A 20,711-nucleotide genomic window follows, 5' to 3' on the forward strand; every position below is an offset into this window, starting at 1 on the left:
TGAAATCAGACCTTCGAATTCAGATTTAACAGAAAAATCACGTATCGTGTGTAAAAAATATTGTATGGATTCTCACACTATTCAGACTTTACAAAAAAAGCATACCCTTCAATACAAGAGAGATAAAAATATTTATTTCACCTGATTGAGTTGTAAACATGATAAGACCTACAAGCTGAAGAAGTTCAACCAAACCAGGCTGTGTCTGCGTCAATAACAATGATGTAAAAATATGTACATATCCCGAGTTAATCATGCAATGTTGCCAGTTTGATCACAGTCAATGCTACAAAATTATTAATACATTATGTCTGTAACTCATTCAAGCATAGAGTCAATGTTACCAGTTTGATCACAGTCAATGCTACAAAATTATTAACACATTATGTCTGTAACTCATTCAGCATACATTCACGTGTAGTAATAGAATAAAACGCATGAAAACAAAACACAAAAGCAGTTACTATGGTGACCACTTGAAAATATTACGTTTTAAATAATGTTTCGTGTCTAGTTAAAATCATTTACACGACACATTACGATATAATTACACAGAAGCGTCGCCAGGATGCGGTAGTGCAATAAAGTGACAAGCCCACGCTTTCCAAATTTGTTAAAAAGAGCCATCCCTGGATTAGAAGGTATTCCACTTGTAGTTACACATTTAAGTGTAGGAAGGCGAGCAGTGTGTGTATGGTCCCTTATGAAACTAGACCCTTTTTTTTTTTTTTACAAAGCCTATGTATACTCATTCTTTCTGTCTGGTAAAAAGTGTGTACACGTTATTTCTCTCACAACCATTTTCGGATCAAGCTAAAATTTCGCACAATTATTCATTGACAAACAACAAGACACGAATCAATAAAAGAAAAAGTAACGAATTGACGATTCATTATTTTGTTTAATAGCAACAAGGGGAACTAATAATTCAGTATGCACAGATATGGCTAAATATGTTGGGTTTAGTCCCATTAAATAATTGTTAACGCTATTTCTCCCTCACGCATTCTCCAATCAAGTTGATACTTTAAACAATTATTTATTGAACTTCACAAAACACGAATCAATAAACAAAAATACTCAATTAGTCTACTAATAATTTTGTTAGATATCGTATAAGGGAAATAGCTTGTACATTGTTGTTAGATATAGTTTAAGGACGGAGTTCATCCCCTTTAGATAACCTCTGATTCGTTTAAAATTATTTTTAAAAAATATATTTGCTTGTCTTTCTTTTGTTTGTTTGTCCATATCCAAATTGTTTGCCAACAATACCCTCTTTTTTGAGATTCAGGTGCGAGTGCATCAACTATGTTTATATAAAAACTATTTCCACATGTAAAACATCACTGTTCATACTTCTCTAAGTACACCATTCGGTGAACATAGTGGACAACAAAGTTATACATGTTTCATGAATATAACATAGTGTTTCTATAGGCCTCATCTGCATTGTAGTAACGGGACATTATTAGGCAATATCATTACACTATAAAACACGGGTAATACTGTAAGAATACAAATGACCCCACCCAGCAAACACAGACTCCTTTTTGGGGGGAGGAGGCACTCTTGACAGAACAGCTATATGTAGGCCTACAAGACAGTCACCGTAATAATAAAAGCAACGTTTAGACCTATTAAGGTATCGCTGTTTACTTATATATATATATATATATATATATATATATGTATCTATTCATATATAATAATAATAGTAAGGCTAGTCTTCGAGTCCGAAGATTCTAATCATATATAGAACGCTGACAATAAACAAAGTGTAGGCTCATGGCGTTAAGAGAACACAACAGACACACACTTCCGAAACAAAAGAGTTGAAAGAAAAAAGGGCACATCTAATCTAAATAAATAGTGAACGGGTGAGGCGATGTTCTAGAATGGAGTTGAAGCATTTGGAATGTCTGAGCTCAACTGGGAACGAGTTCCAAACCTTTGGTCTGAACCAGACGCAGAAGAGCCGAGTCCATGAAGTGCAGGGCTTTCTGATGGACAAATGATTAGTTCACTAAGGTGTGTGGGGGGTGGTGGTGGGGAATTCATCATTATAGATGATTATAGATGACAAAGTGTGGCCACCTTGTATCATATTATATGAGAATCACAGACTTGAGTATACACTTATACATGCCTCTATATATAGAGAGATGATGATGATAGGTTTTCATAGAAATGTTTTACATTACCCAGAGGTTTCAAATTAGGAGAACAAAAAACATCTGGTAAATATTGTCCGACTTTAAAGCATTTAATTAACATGACATGTCAACGGCAGTCTTGAAAGTATTTTGGTCTCTATAACATCATTTAACATTTACTACAAAGCTAATTTCGGGATCTTTAGGGCACCTTTGGGTCTACCTACCCAGTTCTAATGAGTACCAGATATTAGTTAGGGAAAAGGTGGTTTGTCGTTGTGCTGGCCACAAGACACCCTCGTTAACCGTGGGCCACAGACGACCTTTACATTATCTTCCCCATATAAAAAAAGGGTACTAAAGGAGACTTTACTTAGCTAACAGTAGGCTACATGCATTTCAGTCATAGCTTGCAGTCCTTGTGAAATTTTGGCAATATTCCAGCTTGAAACAAGTTGATGAGTCTCTCAGTAGGTCAACGAAAAAAAAATGAATTCGGCTATTATCAGATTGATAGAATCTATACGATTGAGGTCAGTAAACATTATACTATAGTAAAGTTATAGGGGGGAGGGTTGTCGTTGTGATAACCTGGCAGGAATGGCGATGGGACAAAAATAATTTTTGATCCGTCTGATAATTGTTCCAGAACGACTCCAGAGTTTTGGGAGAATTCGCCAGACAAGGGTGTCACCAGAACGTACTGAGAGTGGGCCATGTTTATGTCGCTCTGCGAGTTGCTCCTGACATGGCTAGCTATTTCTCTTAACCGGATACGACTGTGTTCAGAAATTAAGTCAGTCAACGGTACAGTGAAGCTTCTGTCACGAGCGTCTGCTCTGGAGCTGTTGGCGTTTTGCACCGGGCTCGGAGAGGATGATTGCCGTTGCTGATTTCTGTTGGCGTTTCTGATCGCGACTGGGGTTGATGGTCGCCTTGAAGACTGGGAATAACTAGGTGGCGCTACATTCTGTACAATATAGGAGGAGTTTATAACGTACGCCGGGTATTGAGAAGTGTTGGCTTCCTGGGCACTTCTAGACAAGATCTCATTTCGAAAAGAGGAAGTGATGTTTGCGTTTTCATCTAAGGTAGTAACCGACGTGTTAGAATTTCTCGAGAGAGGTATGTTAAATGAAGGATTGCTTCCACTGAGATCCAAGGCTTGCAGCTCTGAAGCTACTGAACAGCTATCTCTTTCGGATGAGATGGACATATCTTCTTCAGAGTTACGTTGGATTTCTTCGTCGGTGCTATTTTGCTGGCTTTGACTTCCGCCTCCGTGAAGTATTCCACTTATGCTGAGGTTGTGTCTCTCGAGCCACCGTCTGCCCACCCAATCTCGGTGGAAGGTGAAGACAGTGTTCTTGATGGACTCCATGACGTTTCTTACCGGGGAAGGGCTCCTGCGTATTGGGGCCACTGGGGGAGGAGCGAGGCTTGAATGCGTTAGGGGGTTAAGCAGCGGATCTGTCACATTGAGATGTTCGTGATCAGGTCTGTCGTGTCTTGGATACGATTCGCGATGGGAGGAATGTAGCTGAGGCACAGAGAAATTCCAGCCTTCATCCACACAATGCTTCTGCAACCTGGTTCGAGGAGGGGCTCTACTTCTTTTTGGCGCTTTCAAACTTTCAGAAGATTTCTCACCACAGATAATCCAGAGTAACCACGGCCTTCGAGGTGTGGGCGCTGCATTACGGCCGCCTCGCCTTCTAGTTCTACTGACGGCTTGTTGCGGCAAGGGAGCGCCCCGAGTTTCGTCACACTCAAAGATCGTCTCCATGAGGCCCTCCTGCTTTTCAATAAGGTGCTTAAAACTCGCCCTCTTGTCAGCCTTCGCAAGCTTGCGTAGCTTTTTGCCATCCAAGTGTTTCTTGACTCTCCAGCGTATGAATCCAGTGAGAAGAACGCTGGACAGGATGACGCCTACTACTATACCGATTAATTGCATCGAAGGTTTAGTTGTCATCCTCTGGGCTCGGAGCATGCCGGGACTTCTTTCTGTCAAGTTTGTGTTTTCTTCTTTTTCTGGTGCAGCTTTATTTAGACCAGATTGGGCAGTGTCCGCGCGTAAATTTTTGGTTCCTTTGAAAGGATTAGATCCATCGTCTACGTTTTCTTCTTCTGAGTCATTACTTTCATCATTTTCATTGTCTGTGCTTCCCTGGCTTTTGCTAACGTTCCCATCTTCTTTGTCTTTTTCCATTTCTTCTTCAGTTTTATCTTTCTTATCCTCGTCTTCGGTTGGAGATATTGATTCAGAGCTGTCTTCTCCTTTCTGGCTGCTAGCTTCTCCCAGAGTATTTGTGCCTTCATCTTCTGCGTCTCGTTTAAGACGAAAGATATCCAAGTTAAACTTTATCTTTTCATTTGGGGTCTCTTTGAAGATGGCAGATGCTGCATCCTCGGTGCCTGCGGAGAGAGAAGAACAATCAGAAGGTGGTCATAAAATTTAGATGCTGGATGCCTAATAATTTGAGTAAATGAAGTGTTACGGAGTCAATCTTTTAATAATCCATTTGAAAAATGACTGATTTCAATAGCAATGCTTAATTTCTGAATGTTATAGATTTTAGGTGGATTTTGCTACGTGAACTGTCAGAGTACCCATACTAAAAAAGTCAAGAAACAATTGATGCTGATGGTGATAGATTTTACCCCCCCCCCACCCAAAAAAATACAAAAAACAAAACATTCTATAGCCTCCTTCAGTCGCGAAGGGACTATGGATCATCTCATGGAAATGAGATGAATGCCTGGGCATTAGCTGTGGTCGGAACGATGTCGCCCACACATCAGTTACCCCTTCTCCGCGAAGCTGATGTATCCAAAGGATCGGCAGTGCCGATACAGTTTGGGGTCAGCGGCCTCGCATGTTCTCCCAGGGTGTATGCTTCAAGTTAATGATTCGAGAGGCGTTGGGGGGTTGAGGGGTAAAGCGCTTAGCTTCCGAACCGAGGGGTCCCGGGTTCGAATCCCGGTGAAGACTGGGATTTTCAATTTTGGGATCTTTAGGGCGCCACTGATTATGCCCAACGCTAATGTGTAAAGACGGTTTGTCGTTGTGCTGGCCACATGACACTTGGTTAACCTTGGACCAAAGAAACAGATGACCTCTACATTTTTTTGCCTGTAGTTGACTTACAGCGCCAAATCGCTGGTAGAAAACTAAACCACTGTAGGCGTAATATATACCGGCACCTTTTTAGATGTGGGGGACAAATTATTACTATTCTTGTATTAATATTATTTATTAATAGTTAAAAGTTAGGCAATCCATCACTGAGTACAGGCACCTATCCTTTTACAAAAAAAAAAGCACTGTATATAAATAAATAAATAAATGCATAAATGTTACGATCTTCTCCATCAGGCCTTCTATTAACACTGCTAAATACGGAACATCTAACACAAGAACTTGACAACAAGAGTTTCAATAAACAATGTGGCGGTTTAATCACAAATAACTTCATCAACAGTCAATACAACACAATTGGCCACACTAATTTCAATGCTTTCTGGGACAAAAAAAAAAAGAACTGCCTAACTAAACACTACAAGTCTCTCTTTCTACTCCTGGACTCGTACAGCTACATTCTCGAGGACTCACATTCTACCGCACAGTCCTTACTGCCTTGCTGTCCTGGACTCAACTGTCCATTCTTACACATTGTCTCTCGTCCGTGAAAGGCTTTCGATCACATGACAAAAACACGGGTCATATTTGCATCTATACTAGCAGTAATGTCCCTTGTTCAACAGCCGTTGACCAGTGTGATTCGCCTTAGTCTCGTGTGTCAGTAGGTCACACACACACATTAACCCTATTAGTCCGCCACTGGAATTACAACAATATATATTGAGGGGAGGTGGCTGAACGTTAAAGCGCTTGGCTTCCGAACCGGGGTCCGGGCTTCGAATCCTGGTGAAGTCTGGGATTTTTAATTTCGGGATCTTCGGACGCCTCTGAGTCCACCCAGTTCTGACATTAGTTAGGGAAAAGTAAACTCGGTTGGTCGTTGTGCTGGCCACATGACACCCTTGTTAACCTTAGGCCACAGAAACAGATGACCTTTATATCAGGTTCTGGAGTCGTCTGTCCAAACGACAACATATAACGACAATCCCTCCTATCTTGCATCATTCAGAACCAATAGCAAACTTCTTCCCACCCTCACCATAGAAACACACACATATACACACACCATAACACTGCCCTTTAGATCGCAAGCTCTGATAAGGTATTAACTTTGATGATACAATCACCGTCATCAAAAGCAGAATGTGCAAGCGCATGATATGATTATCTTGATGGATCACTAAACAAATTCCTATCCAGGAATGGAAACGTTTCTTATACTTATATATTAATATTGGAATTAAAGCAGATGTAGGCTATATATATATATATAATAGAGTGAAAAAAAATTCCTATGCAAGAATGGAAACGTTTCTTATATATTTATATTGGAATTAAAGCAGATGTAGGCCTATATATTTATAATAGAGTGGAAAAAAATAAGCAAATAAAAACATAAAATATTTATGTAGGTTAGCAGCCGCTGGTGCGTATTCAAGAAAAGATGTAGTCTAAAGATATGAACAGTTCTTGCACTATCCACTTTTAGTTGGCAAGTGGATCTAGTTCTAGGTCTATTTTAGTTTGAGCGTAAGAAGTGCAAACTAGAGGTGAATGTTTGCCGAAGTTTTTTTTTTAATTTTTATTTTTATTATAAATAAACGTTACATATATCTTTTTAATGCTTGGCTGGAAGGTTTCGGTTTAGAGAAAGTTATATTTATGTTTTATGTTATATTTATGTTTTAACATATAGTAAAGTTATTTCCCCTTTCAGACCTTGCGATCTATAGGGCAGATGATGATAAGGTCATCTGTTTCTATGGCCAACGGTTAACGAGCAGGGTGTCATGTGGGCAGCACAACACGACCAACAGCTTATACTTCTCAAGCTAGTCAGGTAGGCCTACCCATTACAGTTGGGTGGAGTCACGGGCGCCCTAAAAATCCCGAAACCGCATGTTAGAACGCTATATATATATATATTGGCGGGGAGGAGAGAAAAAAATCCAACACCACCGTAAAAAATCCTGGATACGCCCATGGTGCAGAATCTAGGTCTATTACATAAGAGAGTCTTCATTTGAAAAAAAAATATATAAATGGAATTATGGAACAGGAGACTTTTGAGATAAATGGCGACCTGTTGTCAGCGTAACTTAGGAGATAATGTGAATATTTGGCTTGAAACCAAATCTATTTGAGAACTATAATAAACAGTACCAATAAATGGTGCCATTAAAGTGACCGTAAAATACCACTGAAGCTTCCGCATTACTCTGAAATTCGATATTTTTTTTTAAACAAAGATTACATTAACTCACTCTGTCTAAAATTGAGTCTAAATTATGCCCTCTGAATTTCGTTGGTAATATTCTCTCTACTAGGAAGAGGTTCGTAACCTCTCCACCATAATAAAGGAAGTGCTTTATCAAAATGAAATATACAGGGCTTATAAAAGTGTATAAAAATTTGGTTGAAAGTGGCCATTCTATTGTTTGTATACATTTATACAGCAATATCTGCTTATTGTATCCGGGTAAAACATATCGATCTAGCTATGGAAAATCTATATTGACAACATAAATGTGAAAGATTTGCAGCTGCAGACCAGGTTGACTTTTGTTATAAGTGTCAACATGAATTCAAAGTGAAAGTTTGTTGCTTTGTTGCAGCTCTCGCTACAAACATTCAATGTAAACAAAGGTTGACACCCAAATGCAACCCAGCCCGTCTCCTAAGTGTGCAACTATTTTCTCTGGACACAACATCTATGTTTTATCTTCCCAATTCTCAAGTGATACGTCATTAATAAAGGAGTTGAGAAACAGAGCAAAGATTCATTGCGTCATTGCTAATTATATATCCTCCACCCCCCAACAAAGATATATTATTAAGAAGAAACACAAATCTAGCAGACGATAGTTTGCATGTGTTGAGAAGTTGATATAGGACGATTTTTTTTTAAATCTTTGTTATTGTTGTTCTGCGATGCGACCAATGACAAATTTGTACAAATGCTCCTTCTTCCCTAGAGCTATAAGAGCATGGAATGGGTTGCCTGAGCTAGCTAGGAAAACCAGTGATTTAGTAGAATTTAGATCACTGGTTAATATGTATGACTCGTAGGATGTAATGTCCCGCAAATCTCATGCGACGCTCTGTCACAACCCCACTAAGTGTTCGACTCCCAGTTCGGCATAGGATTTCCTTGTTTGAGACCCGATCTGTGTAACTGACTCCCAAAAATCCGTCTCAGCCATTTTTGTTGTGCCACATTTAGTCTCTTCTCAATTTTGACAGATGACTTCCATTTATTGTACACCTGCAGCCATACAATAACCAATAGGTTTGAAACAGGCACAAAATGGATACAGCCTACAAGTCACTTTTCGTTATACGAAGAAGTAGGTAGCGTACAGCGATGAGGGAGCCAGAGACCTCAGAGAGATGGACAGTGTCCACGTTTTTTCGCCTTGTTATGCACGGACACTCGGCAGATATTGGGCGGGGAGGGGGGGGGGAGGTCAAGTGGCTATCAGCGGTCGGTGCGAACTGAAGAAATATCCATCTCACTACAAGTGTACCGGAAAAAAAAAAGGGGGGGGGGTTGGAAGACACGCAGCTTTTAAGTGTAACATTAGTTTGATTTCAAATAAAGGTAATGTATCACAGAATTTTAACATCAAAGTTTAAAAAAATATATATATATTATTACATCATTAAATGTTTATCATTCTAGGCCAGGCTTATGGGGCCTATCTATTTATATATTTTTATGTATTTTTTTAAATTTAAAAATAATGTCTTATTTTAGAATGAAAGCATAGATAGTGTAGATCTAGTAGCCTTGATACCCTTTTACTTTCAGCCCCCTTTGTAGACATTAGATCCAAGTCATCCACCTGTCTATCAGCACGCGTGAATCAAAGTTTGGTCTACGTGCTATATGAGCTATTTGATTACATCACAGCAACAGTGCAGATATTACCTGGTTTCAATCCTCCGTGCTGCCAACTGTAACGATTTGTATAACTACCTTATTCATGCCAACTAATATCAATGTAAACTAATGGGTTTAAGGCTTATGTTAGTAGTTAAACTGGTGCGCGGTGGATGAGTGAAAAAGCGCTTGGTTTCCGAGCCGAGGGTCCTGGTTAAATCTCGGTGAAGGCTGGGGATTTTTAGGGCGCCCCTCAGACACTCAACTCTAATGGGTACCTGACTTTAGTTGTGGAAAGTAAAGTTCGTTGTGTTGACCACATGTCACCCTGCTCGTTACCCGTGACTTAAACATAGATCGCAAGTTCTGTAAGGATTATTTGCCTATTTTAGTAGTCAAACTACCAAGAAACGTTTCTTATAAGTATGTGTTTGGAAACTGAGGGGGGGGGGGGGGGAAGGGGGTAAATTGAGGCTGAAAAAAATTGCGCCGGGCGTGGTACACGATGTATATTATCATATATATATATATTTATTTATTTATTTTGTCGTTAGCTTACCTCGATACTGCACTGCTAGGCCTACTTACATTATATGTAATGTAATGTAATCTATCATCTCAAAAGTCTATCAAGTAGAATAGTATTATTACAAACTACAAAAGCAAAATGAAAATAACTTTAAAAGTGCTAAAAAAAATTCTTTTGAGGCTGATAAAGGTCAGATCACAAAATATTTAGTGATAGGTGATAATTAGCAATTTTTCCTATTTTATTTTCTAGTTTTATTTCTTTTTTTTAACACGTGAAAAATATTTTAAATAATGGCGTAGGTGAAGCTTTATTGCCATATCACACGGTCACAAGGAAAAGTGACAGGAAAGAAGAAGAGACAGGCAGAGAAAGGGTTGGGAAGACAGCATAAAAGAATGGACGGGCCTGCCATTGAAAGAGGTTCTCTATCCAAGTCAAAAGATTGAGAGGAATGGGAAAAGACGGTCGACAGCTAATGTGTAGTGTCCCAACGGTAAAGATGAAGACAATACCAATGTTTCCCTATCTAGAGAAGTGTTGTCTAAATTTAAAAAAAAAAAAACGCAATCTAGAAAGTCAATATAGGTCATCCTAGCCTGGAATTAGAAAAGCAGCAGAAACTTCTGTAATAGATATCTGTTTTCTATGTTTCGGGTGTTTTTTCCGGGATGGGAGCGGGCTTTGAACACGGGACCACCGATAAGTCCGAACGACAGTCCAGCGCGCAAACCGCACGACCAGGCAGCCAGCCTACGAGAGCGGGTCCTCATGAAAACATGCACAGTTGCACTCTTTTTATAAGCTGGGATGTAATCAAGAAATATATACGCTAAACTCTTCCGTTTTTTTTTCTTTATATATTTTTTCATTTTTATTTTAGACAAATTTCTCCCCCCCCCCCTTTTCCCACCCAAAGAAATGTTCTTTGAACTTTTAAAATAGTGTCCCGTGCCTCGCTTGCACTGCTATTACGAGAGGCATATTAAGCATACACCTAAAAAAAAAACAGACATTTGTATTTATTCTCTTGTCTCCCTGGTTCATATTGTAAATAATGGTCACTGCAGTGAAACACCGCTAGCAGTGGAAATAACTTTGGTGTTTACGGAGATTTGACGCCGAATTTATCCGAGCGGGCAATCAGCTGACTAATGACGTCAACGCTATTTTATTTATTTTTTTCTATCTCGTCGTCTGTGATATCGGCTAAGAACCAGTTTCACGTTGTAGGTTAAGGCGCTTAATCTCTGCTAAAACACTGTGTTTTCATACATTTCTTGATTTCTCACGTGAGAGATGTCATAAGATGTCACGTGATACAACCTAGGTACGTGTCAGACATGCAGGACGATTGTGACAGCGCTATTCACACACACATACAAACACACACACTCACGCAAAATTGGAGGCCCCTTGGGGGGTGGGGGGAAGCGACACGTTATTTTTGTGTATATGTGTCACTGTTCTTGGAATGTTTGTTTGTCTTGATACATAAACAGCTTTCCAGCAACCAAAGTAGTTGAAGGTCGGCAAACCTTATTTTTATACGAAGTTTGACATATCGATGGGGGCAATGGTTTAGTTTATTAACAGTCAAATACACAAAAAAAAAGTGACAATTTTAGAAAATGTTACAATAAGTCCTTATAGTTAAAATATTTTCGTATTGTTTTAATTATTCTGCCCAAACGTCTACTTCGCCCATTATGAAATCCCCCCGGTATAGAAAAATTAGAGAAGTCGAAATTATATCCGTTTTATATTTATCCTTGAGTTAGTTGATATAAGCTTGAATATTAATCTTGAATATTATTTTTTTGAAGTAACGTCTGTATCATATAAGATAAGATAAGATAATCCCGAGTGCAGCGATGAAATTTCAAAATGCACTTATGCCATTTACATAAATGCAAAATATCCACTTTCTTTTAACGTGCAAATAAATAAATAGATATGTTATTAACAAGATAACTTTTGTTTGTCCTTAATTGTGATACCTCTGTATTTACAGATTACAGAACTATGGTCAGCATGGAAGAAAGGCAGAAGTCGGTTTTAAAAATGGTTTTCAACTTGTGTAATAAAACATAGTTTTTCAGTCCGAAAATAAAAACAGACACTGCAGTGACCTATATATTTTGTTTCAAGTATAATAAAAGGTTAATGTTCGGCTCTTGACTGTTTCTGAGTTTTAAGTTTATTCTCTTTAAAAGTCGACTTTCTGTCACTACTTTTAACACAAGACTTTGATCTCTCTCCGTCCGTCTAGCTACATTCCAGTGCAGTTTACTGGAAACATAGATCTAGTAGTTTCTACTTAGCAGGTTTTAGTTAGTAGTTTCTACTTAGTTTCTAGTTAGTAGTTTCTCGTTAGTAATTTCTACTTTGCAGTTTTTAGTTAGCAGTTTCTACTTAGTTTCTAGTTAATAATTTCTAGTTGGTAGTTTTTAGTTAGTAGTTTCTAGTTTGTAGTTTTTAGTTAGTAGTTTCTAGTTATTAGTTTTTACTTTGTAGTTTCTAGTTAGTAGTTTCTTGTTAGTAATTTCTAGTCATTAGTTTTTAGTTAGAAATGTCTAGTTAGTAGTTTTTAGTTAGAAGTTTCTAGTTGGTAGTTTCTAGTAAGTAGTTTTTAGTTAGAAATGTCTAGTTGGTAGTTTCTAGTTAGTAGTGGCAGATAGATCACGTCAATGTAATTAGGAATTTCAAGCTGAAGAGATGTACTCTTGATTTCAAACCTTCGCTGCCTTGTGGTGCTAATGCTTTCACAGTCGACCTCGTGGAAATCGGGGTGAAGCCCCTTGACAGCCTCTTCTGAGATCACAATGGACCTCATTCACCAATCGTAAACAAACAACATTTAGCCACGTGGTTCTCTATCTCTTCTATATAGTTTAGGATCTCGTGTTTAATTCATGATGGTGTCACGTGACAGTTTTTTTTTCGTTGTTTTACCAACAAGACCACGTGACTAAATGTTTTTTTTTTTTTTTACGATTGGTGAATGAGGTCCATTGCGTGATCAAAAGAGAGACCATGACGCATCTTCAACCAATGGACCGAGACCAATCGTTATAAAAGCCCTGAACACTGGCCTGCAACGTCACAACCTGTGGGCAGTCTAGACCGATAGCTCGTTGCTATGTTTCTGTACTGTACTCTGTACGACGTAGCAACGAGCTATTGGTTTAAACTGCCCACATCATCACAAGGAAGACAACTCTAGTACTACTAATACTGCTAGTTTTAATTTCACCCGATTTTCAAAAATGGCAGAATGAAACTGGTTAAGAGACTTTGTTAACGTACAATGTTTGACATGTTTCGGATGTTCCTTCAGAGTTGAAGGTACAACCTTTTTGTTACACTAACCCCGCCCCCGGGCTGAACATACACACACACACACACCTTAATATAGTGAATGAAATCATGATTCAAATTATATTTTACGTTTTGTTCTTACTATAATAATTTAATTTTAAAAATTGCTTTGTTTTTTTTTTATCTTTAATAACCTGTTTCGTATGTAAGGTATAAATTACATCAGAGAGAACTTTAACTCTTTCTCTCCTAAATGACGATACCATCGTTGATTTGACCTCATTAAATTTAAATGTTTAATTTTATAAACTTTATTTTGTGTTATGCAAAAATAGCATGCATTCTCCTTTAATTCTAGACCAAATAAAACATTTTTCTGATTAACAAAGACCAAGCTATTGAACCTTGATCACAACAGGGTAGTTAAATAGTCATGAGCAAAATGAAGAATTCCGTCGAAACGTGGAAAAATAATTACGGAGAGAAAGAGTTAAAAAGATTATCTAGATCTACATCACATAACCCAGATATTGCGCACAATGACTTGGGATGAGACTCTGCTACTCGGCCAATTGTGTCAAAGCAAATACCACTCAACCATGAAGCTTTTGATGTCGGTCCGTAAAAACTGAATATTTCGTAATTTACTTTTATCATGGCTTTTAAAAATTTCACATTAAACATTGCCAGCCAATAAATTAAAATTGGGTGAACTCCTATGAGATTACATATCATGTAAAATTAATAATTCTTCTTTGATTTGTCAACGTTTCACCATGTGTTCTGTTATTATTGGCCACCATGGGCTTGACGTAACGTGAAAAAAATACGCAAGTCCATTAGAGTATATTTATAGGCCACTACACCTCCCCTGTCCTGCTGTCAGATAAAGAGAGATAGCCCTTTTATCTAATATTAATAAGAAAAATATTTTCGATCAATGCCTTTGGGTCATATTTTATAAGCATAATCGATTAGCCATTTGCTCATATAGGCTATTAAATTTATAATGGTTGTAAAATTACTTTTAAGTCTTGGAAAATAAAATGCAAGCGTTTACAAGATTAATTAGAGTGATTATAGAAGATATCTTTTTTTTTAAAATTTGTATACATGTCTGTGATCTAAGCGGTTTTCTTTTAGCCTTTAACATTATTCGTGGCTGCCTGGTCGTGCGGTTTGCGCGCTGTACTGTCGTTTGGATTTATCGATGGTCTAGGGCTCAAACTTTTCAAACCCTGCCCGCTTCCATCCCCCGTCGTCCTGCGGGAGGTTTGGACTAGGAAGTAAACTATCTTCAGCTCTGAAGGAACATCCGAAACATGTAAAACATTTTACAAACAAACATTTCATTGTATTTATTTTCACTGTAAAGAACGATAGCTCATGTCACCAAAAGTGACCTTTTAAGAAGGTCGGAAGGACATGAGTGGTATTAAAAACTAGAATGGAAAAAAGAGGAAAAAAGAATGAATAAACTTTCAAGCGATTAATTGGAAAAATTAATATTTAAAAAAAGACAGTAATAAGAAGGGAAATCGAGAGAGAGAGAGAGAGAGAGAGAGAGAGAGAGAGAGAGAGAGAGACATTAGTGTTTATCAAACTGAAACAGATGGATGAAATAGCATTAAAATGGACCATTCATACATTAACAAGCGGGTCAAGACGGTTAGTAATTGCTAGAGTGAGATGAAAGAAGGAGCTGTCTAATTCCCATCTTTTGTTTTCCGCTTAAATCATCCACATCTTTAAATAATCTATACCAGTGTTTCCCAAACTGTATTCCGTGGAACCTTAGTCCTGAATAGGTGATCCACGAGCTGCTGGAATAATTAACTAGCAGGTCACCACGTGAATTAACATCTTTAAAAATACGCAAATTGTTCCGCTAATTACTCAGAATGTGCAAAGTGTTCCGTTAAATAAAAATTGGGAAAACACTGAGCTATACAATGCCGATAGGAGGCGTGGTGGTTGAGCGATAAAGCGCTAGGCTTCGAACGGATCTCCCGGGTGAAGACTATAATTTTTAATTTCGATATCTTTGGGCGCCTCGGAGTCCACCCAGCTCTAATGGGTACTGAGATTAGTTGGGGAAAAGTAATGACGGTTGGTCGTTGTGCTTGCCACATGACACCCCCGTTAACCGTGGGCCACAGAAACAGATAACCATTTCATCATCTGCCCTATACATCGCAAGGTCTGAAAGGGGAAACTACGCCGATGTCCCATTTTGCAGACGACAATGAAAGTGCGGTAAATCACGTGAACGGCACACTCCTTATTGATATGTCTCCCCCTAGTGTCAATAACTCAGCGAGGAGACAACTCTCGCAGAGAATAGATTTACTGTATTAGTGTATTAAACGGTGGGAGAGCTTCATTAAAACTCCATTCTACGGCCTATAAGTCAACACATTCTTGCCTGCAGCTAACACAGCGTCAATAATGCAATGCAAGAGGAGTGGGAGGGGGAAACAAAAGAAGTTTATGTTCAACTCACGTAATCGGAACAATGGTTCTTAAACATTCTTTGTCCTGGACCACATTGAGCTGACCGAGTCGAACGCATTTGTTTGTAATCCCACCACTAACAACTGAATACACAGATTATTTATGTCAGTGACTTCTTTGAGTCGATCGGTGTTCTTTCCCCTGTCTAATCACTCTTTTCAAAGGAGATAAAACACTTCCATTGTCCAAGTACGTGTAACATTTTCAAGAGTCTACATTACATTTTTTTTAAATTGTAGCGACGGTAGAAAATTGTAAAAACATTTTGGGAGCCTATAAATAATTTCTTAACCATTTATGTAACTTCCTTTTCCGAATCCATTTGAATACTAGAATTATTTTATTTTCATTTGTGTGCGAATGTTGTGTTTGGAAAACAGTGACATACGCCTAACATAAACACAAGTGATTTGAATACAACTCTTTATGTTTTTTTCCTCGCGAGTTACCTCAGAGATATCCGCGGCCCACCTTGGAGAATCCAGGGACCCAGTGGATATGTTCATGTGCAAATGGACCTCATTCACAAATCGTAAACAAACAACATTTAGCCACGTGATTCTCTATCTCTTCTATACAAATTACGTAATACACTAAGGCTGTCACGTGATACGTTTTAATCGTTGTTTTATCAATATTATCACGTGGCTAAATGTTTGTTTACGATTGGTGAATGGGGTCCATTATTCATTGTTTTGTCAGTGGACTACACGTCAATGTTATTATTGTTCCCACAATTGTCATCACTATATAGAGAGGGCCAGATTTAAGCATGCGGAGGCTCCGGGGCAGGATTTTTGTGGAGGTCCCTCAAATTTTTCAAAAGCTTTAATAAAGATCCACTAATGAATGAAAAAAACAACAACTTCTATCTAAAAGCAAGCTAGATTTTAGCAGAAAGAACTAGAGTTCTTGTAAATTTAATCTCCCTTTCCTTTTAAAAAATATTTAATATGCATATTTTAGTTTTAAAAGGTGTAGGCTATATTTTTTTTTAGTTAGTGGAAGGTAAGACCCTTCGTAGACGCACTGTCGTAAATCCGGAGCTGAATTTACATTCATCCAGTGATGCTCAACCGAATTCGACCTGCGGGCCATTTTAACTTTCGACACGCGTGTCGCGGGCCACATCAATAAAAGGTAAAATAATGAAATCCAAATTCTCCAAAAACTATTTGAAAATATTGGATCTAGTATTAATTAATGGGATATTTAAAGTCATCATTTTTTACGCGTCTAAAAATGGGATCATTTCTCTACTTAAAATGTGAGCGACATTGTAGCTACCTTTACCACCAACTTATTTTCTTGTCTCTTTTTGGTTAATATTCCCATCGACCCTCCAATCTCTAGGCGTAGTTTGACCAATCTTTTATACAGCCAGACTTTCTTTACAAAACAAATATGCTGGCTAATTATCATGTTCCACAAAAAAAAGATCCATTCACTTTTCTCGGTAGATTCCCATTTCATAAACTCATAAACGCACAATCGTTAAAGGTCATGGTACCAATCCTTCAGAGAAAAAGTGGAGGCCCTAACAGTTTTGAAGGGGGTGAGAATTTGATTTTCTACTTTTGTGCCGACGTTTCGGCGGGCCGGATGAAACTACGTCGCGGGCCGGTTCTGGCCCGCGGGCCGTACTTTGGGCATCACTGCATTCATCCAATGCAACACTTCTAAATCCACGACTTTTTTTTTGTTAGTCGTAAAAAAAAAAAAAAGCGAAAAAAAAAAAAAAAGAATTCTTAGAAAAAGAAGTAAAAAGTTTCTGACCCGTCGAAATTTAGATATATTTTTATCTCTTTTGCGGAGGACCCTTTCGCGTGGATTCCCGGAGCTGTTTGCCCCGCCTGCCCTCCCCTAAATCCGGCCCTGTATATACTGTATGCATTACACAAACAGTTTTAAAAGGTAGAACTAATTCTTGTGAATACTTGGGCTATATCGCTGGCCACATGACACCCCCGTTAACGTGGGCCACAGAAACAGACGTGTAGGCCTACATTCCACAAACAATTTATAAGGTAAGAATAATTATTGTAAAAATAAATGTATTAGCACGCAGACTTTTTAAGAATATGGAATTAGCACTGACCAAAATTATTACGCCAATTGATCGGCTGCTGCAACCTTGTGAACACAAAAAAACTGGACCACGAATGCTATTAACATTGAAGCGAAAATTCGAATAACTTTTGACTTAGTCCATGGTCATACTTAAACAATGTGACGAACTGTGATTGACCTAGCTCATTAGAAATAGGTTAAGTAGAAAGTCGTGACCTTCAAATTCCATTGTAAGGGGACATCACTGGATTTCTGATCAATAATGAAAAAGAGGGTCAAGAAAAATTCTTCTACGCTGTTGGAACAAGTTGTTCTCGTATCAACTTTACACAAATTGATATTAGGCTACACGCACATTTGCACATTAGCGCGTCAGTGCAACACCGCTTGTGTTTACGTAATAAATAGAGTTCCTAATATCCTTATACTAGTTTGTTATTTGTATAACACAAATATTCTATATGGTGTCAGAAGTGGGAAAAGGTGATGCATCAATGTCCATAATAAATGAAGTTATTTTATTTAATAAAATCAGAAGGGACGGGAAAAAAAAAAGAGCGAATGTAGCCAACAATATTTGTGATAACATTTCTGTAATTCTAAATTTCTCTTCCCTCTTTCTTTGTGCACTTTAGAAACCGTTGTCAACATTTGCGCCACTATTCATTGATAAACCAGGATCTAAATACCTGGCGTTCAGGTCGAAAATTCGTAACTTTTATTAAGAGAGCCCAAAAACTATTTTGGAACTCTTCAGTTCCGGGAACGTGAGAACTAACACTAGGCTATTCCTATGGGAATGTCATTTTAAGTCCGGACGTTTAAACCAATTTAACACATCCGTTTGTGTTATCACCCTTGGCACTAAGCTTTCAGCACCAAAGAAATACATGTAGCAAGATAAGAATGATCTGCAAGTAGATCTTATCCAATGTAGACGTGCCCCCCCCACACACACACACTTTTCCCAAGCATTGAAATTCACACACACAGATCGTGCTTCAAGGCTTTTGTGCTTATTTATTTAGTCTCGGTGAGGTATCGAACCTTCAATTCAATACAAAACAGTAGTTAGCCTACCTGATATAAGCAACTACATCCTTTACTGGGACTAGCAGATATTATCAGACAAGGAAGTTGATTTTAAATGACCAGATCTAAATCTTCTTTTTATTAAGAACAAAACAAAAAACCTTCAGTTATTATTGACATTGGTGCACCACTATCTTTCGACATTCAAAACAACTGAAAATGAATAGCCTACATTAAAGAATAAAAAAAAAAAGTAAAATCTATGAATAGAGAGATCGCATTATGTAAACAGATGTGTTTTTCAATTCAAACCTTTTGACCGTGTATGGTCCTCGGGTTTTTCGCGTCTCGTATAAAAAAAAGTAGAGGCTATTATTACCTATAAATTTATTAAACGCACAATAAAAGACGGGTTCATTAACAACCACTTGTAAGCAGGGGAGGGCAGCCGTGGGCCTCTACAAAGATTTTTTTATTAAAAAATCATAATTTAGAAATAGGTAGCACAAATTACATGAAAGAAGAGTAGTGTAGACTGTAGAATGTAGGCATCTACTCAGTGCAGTCTATACTATCATCATCTTGTCAGATAAGACCATCATATATTATCCAGCAGTGCCGGCATTATGCATAGGCAAACTAGGCAGCCGCCTTGAGCCTTTGATTGGTAGGGACCTCGCACAGGACTCTAAACAATTTTTTAGAGAAGAAATAGCGAAACTTGTTTCCAATGTTACTATTGGAGTGCACTAGGTTTTTGTTAAAATGCGTAATTTTATTTTTTTCCACTGTTTATTTATTATGTTTCTATTTCATTTGGGGCCACAAAATTAATGTCCCCTATTGTCTCCAATTATCGAAGGCCGGGCCTTACTTAATATCATGCATATTTATATATTTTTTAAACATTTGATAACAGTCATTTTATGCTATTTTATATTTAAATAAAAATATGGTCATTTACTCACCATTAAGAGGGTACGCTGTGACACATAGAGATATTAACAGCCAGGTTGCCGCACTGGTCAGTAGCCAATCCATTTCTTGACACGTCATTCAAAATCCAATGTCAAACAAGATTTGAAACACAAACATTGACATCAAACATTGACATCAAACATTGACAGTCACATTTTTTTTACTCTTTGAAAATAAGAGTAGACCTAGATCTAGAATCTACTCTTTTACACTCTGGTCTTTCATGATGGATAAATATCTAGATCTAGGAGTGTACACTGATCTAGATCAATGTAAATCTATTTAGATTCCTATCACAATCATCTGATAAAGAAATTAAAGCAAATCACATACACTTGTTAGTTGATACACAGTTTATCTATAACTATAGTCATAATAAAGATTTAGGGCCTATAAACTATATAGATCTACACTAGAATAGATCTAGATTAGATAATAGAAAAAATAAAATGTCACATACATTTAGTCTAGTCTAGATGTAAAGTTAATCGGACACAGGCTTATTATATATCCATTCGAAAACAATTCCTCAGATAACTAGAAAGTCAATTCTAGATCTAAATACACCACACAATGGTAAATGAAGTCTTTATCAAACTGCTGGAGACACAGACGAGACACAAAGTGTGTTTCTTTTATGAAAGAGTTTCTACACTGACGACTCTGATTGGTTATTTCGGAGTCGTCCTCTCTTCGCCGCCTTCAACTGGAACTGGTTTGTAAATGTCTCTGACTTTCACCAGTTGTGACGGTGGTGTAAAAAATCTTGAGCGTGTCTTTAAATGTATCAATAAACTTATATCTAGATCCATATGTGACGTCAGCAAAGTTATCCCTTTTTATTTCCCCCTATGGTGTTAATCTATTCGTGAGACCAAAAAAAAAAAGGGGGGGGGGGGTGACTAAAGCATGCTAAACATATTTGGGGAAATATTCTAAAGTCTGACACCATTTTTTAGGGTGATGCATTATGGTGAACATGTGGTGTAGCATGGTGGATGGTCAAGTGGTCTTCAAGCTTCAATGTAAATAATCTCTCCCTTTGGTCCCTTCAATGTAAAATGAATTTAATAATATAAATAATCT

At 37.8% G+C, this 20,711-nt stretch overlaps 1 protein-coding gene across 2 annotated transcripts; it reads right to left on the reverse strand.

The window, feature by feature from the left end:
• Positions 1–112: 112 nt before the first annotated feature.
• Positions 113–20,326, reverse strand: LOC106066741 (uncharacterized). 2 transcript variants are annotated; one of them, XM_013225815.2, is made up of 3 exons: positions 20,086–20,326; positions 19,616–19,928; positions 113–4,571 (listed from the first exon to the last, which is right to left on the reverse strand). In XM_013225815.2, exons 2-3 carry the CDS (start codon positions 19,701–19,703, stop codon positions 2,701–2,703), a joined length of 1,959 nt encoding a protein of 652 aa, XP_013081269.2. In that variant the 5' UTR covers positions 19,704–19,928; positions 20,086–20,326; the 3' UTR covers positions 113–2,700. The 2 variants fall into 2 exon arrangements, with proteins under 2 accessions (XP_013081269.2, XP_055899324.1); XM_056043349.1 differs by having other exon boundaries at positions 19,616–20,326.
• Positions 20,327–20,711: the final 385 nt, after the last annotated feature.

Source organism: Biomphalaria glabrata, chromosome 10 (genome assembly GCF_947242115.1).
Source record: "Biomphalaria glabrata chromosome 10, xgBioGlab47.1, whole genome shotgun sequence".
Taxonomy (NCBI): domain Eukaryota; kingdom Metazoa; phylum Mollusca; class Gastropoda; family Planorbidae; genus Biomphalaria; species Biomphalaria glabrata.

Coding starts and splice junctions, on each gene's coding strand:
- LOC106066741 (XM_013225815.2), bottom strand. CDS start 19,703: ATGACGTGTCAAGAAATGGATTGGCTACTGACCAGTGCGGCAACCTGG. Junction 4,572..19,615: donor CACAGCGTACCCTCTTAATG/GTGAGTAAATGA, acceptor CTCTCTCCGCAG/GCACCGAGGATGCAGCATCT.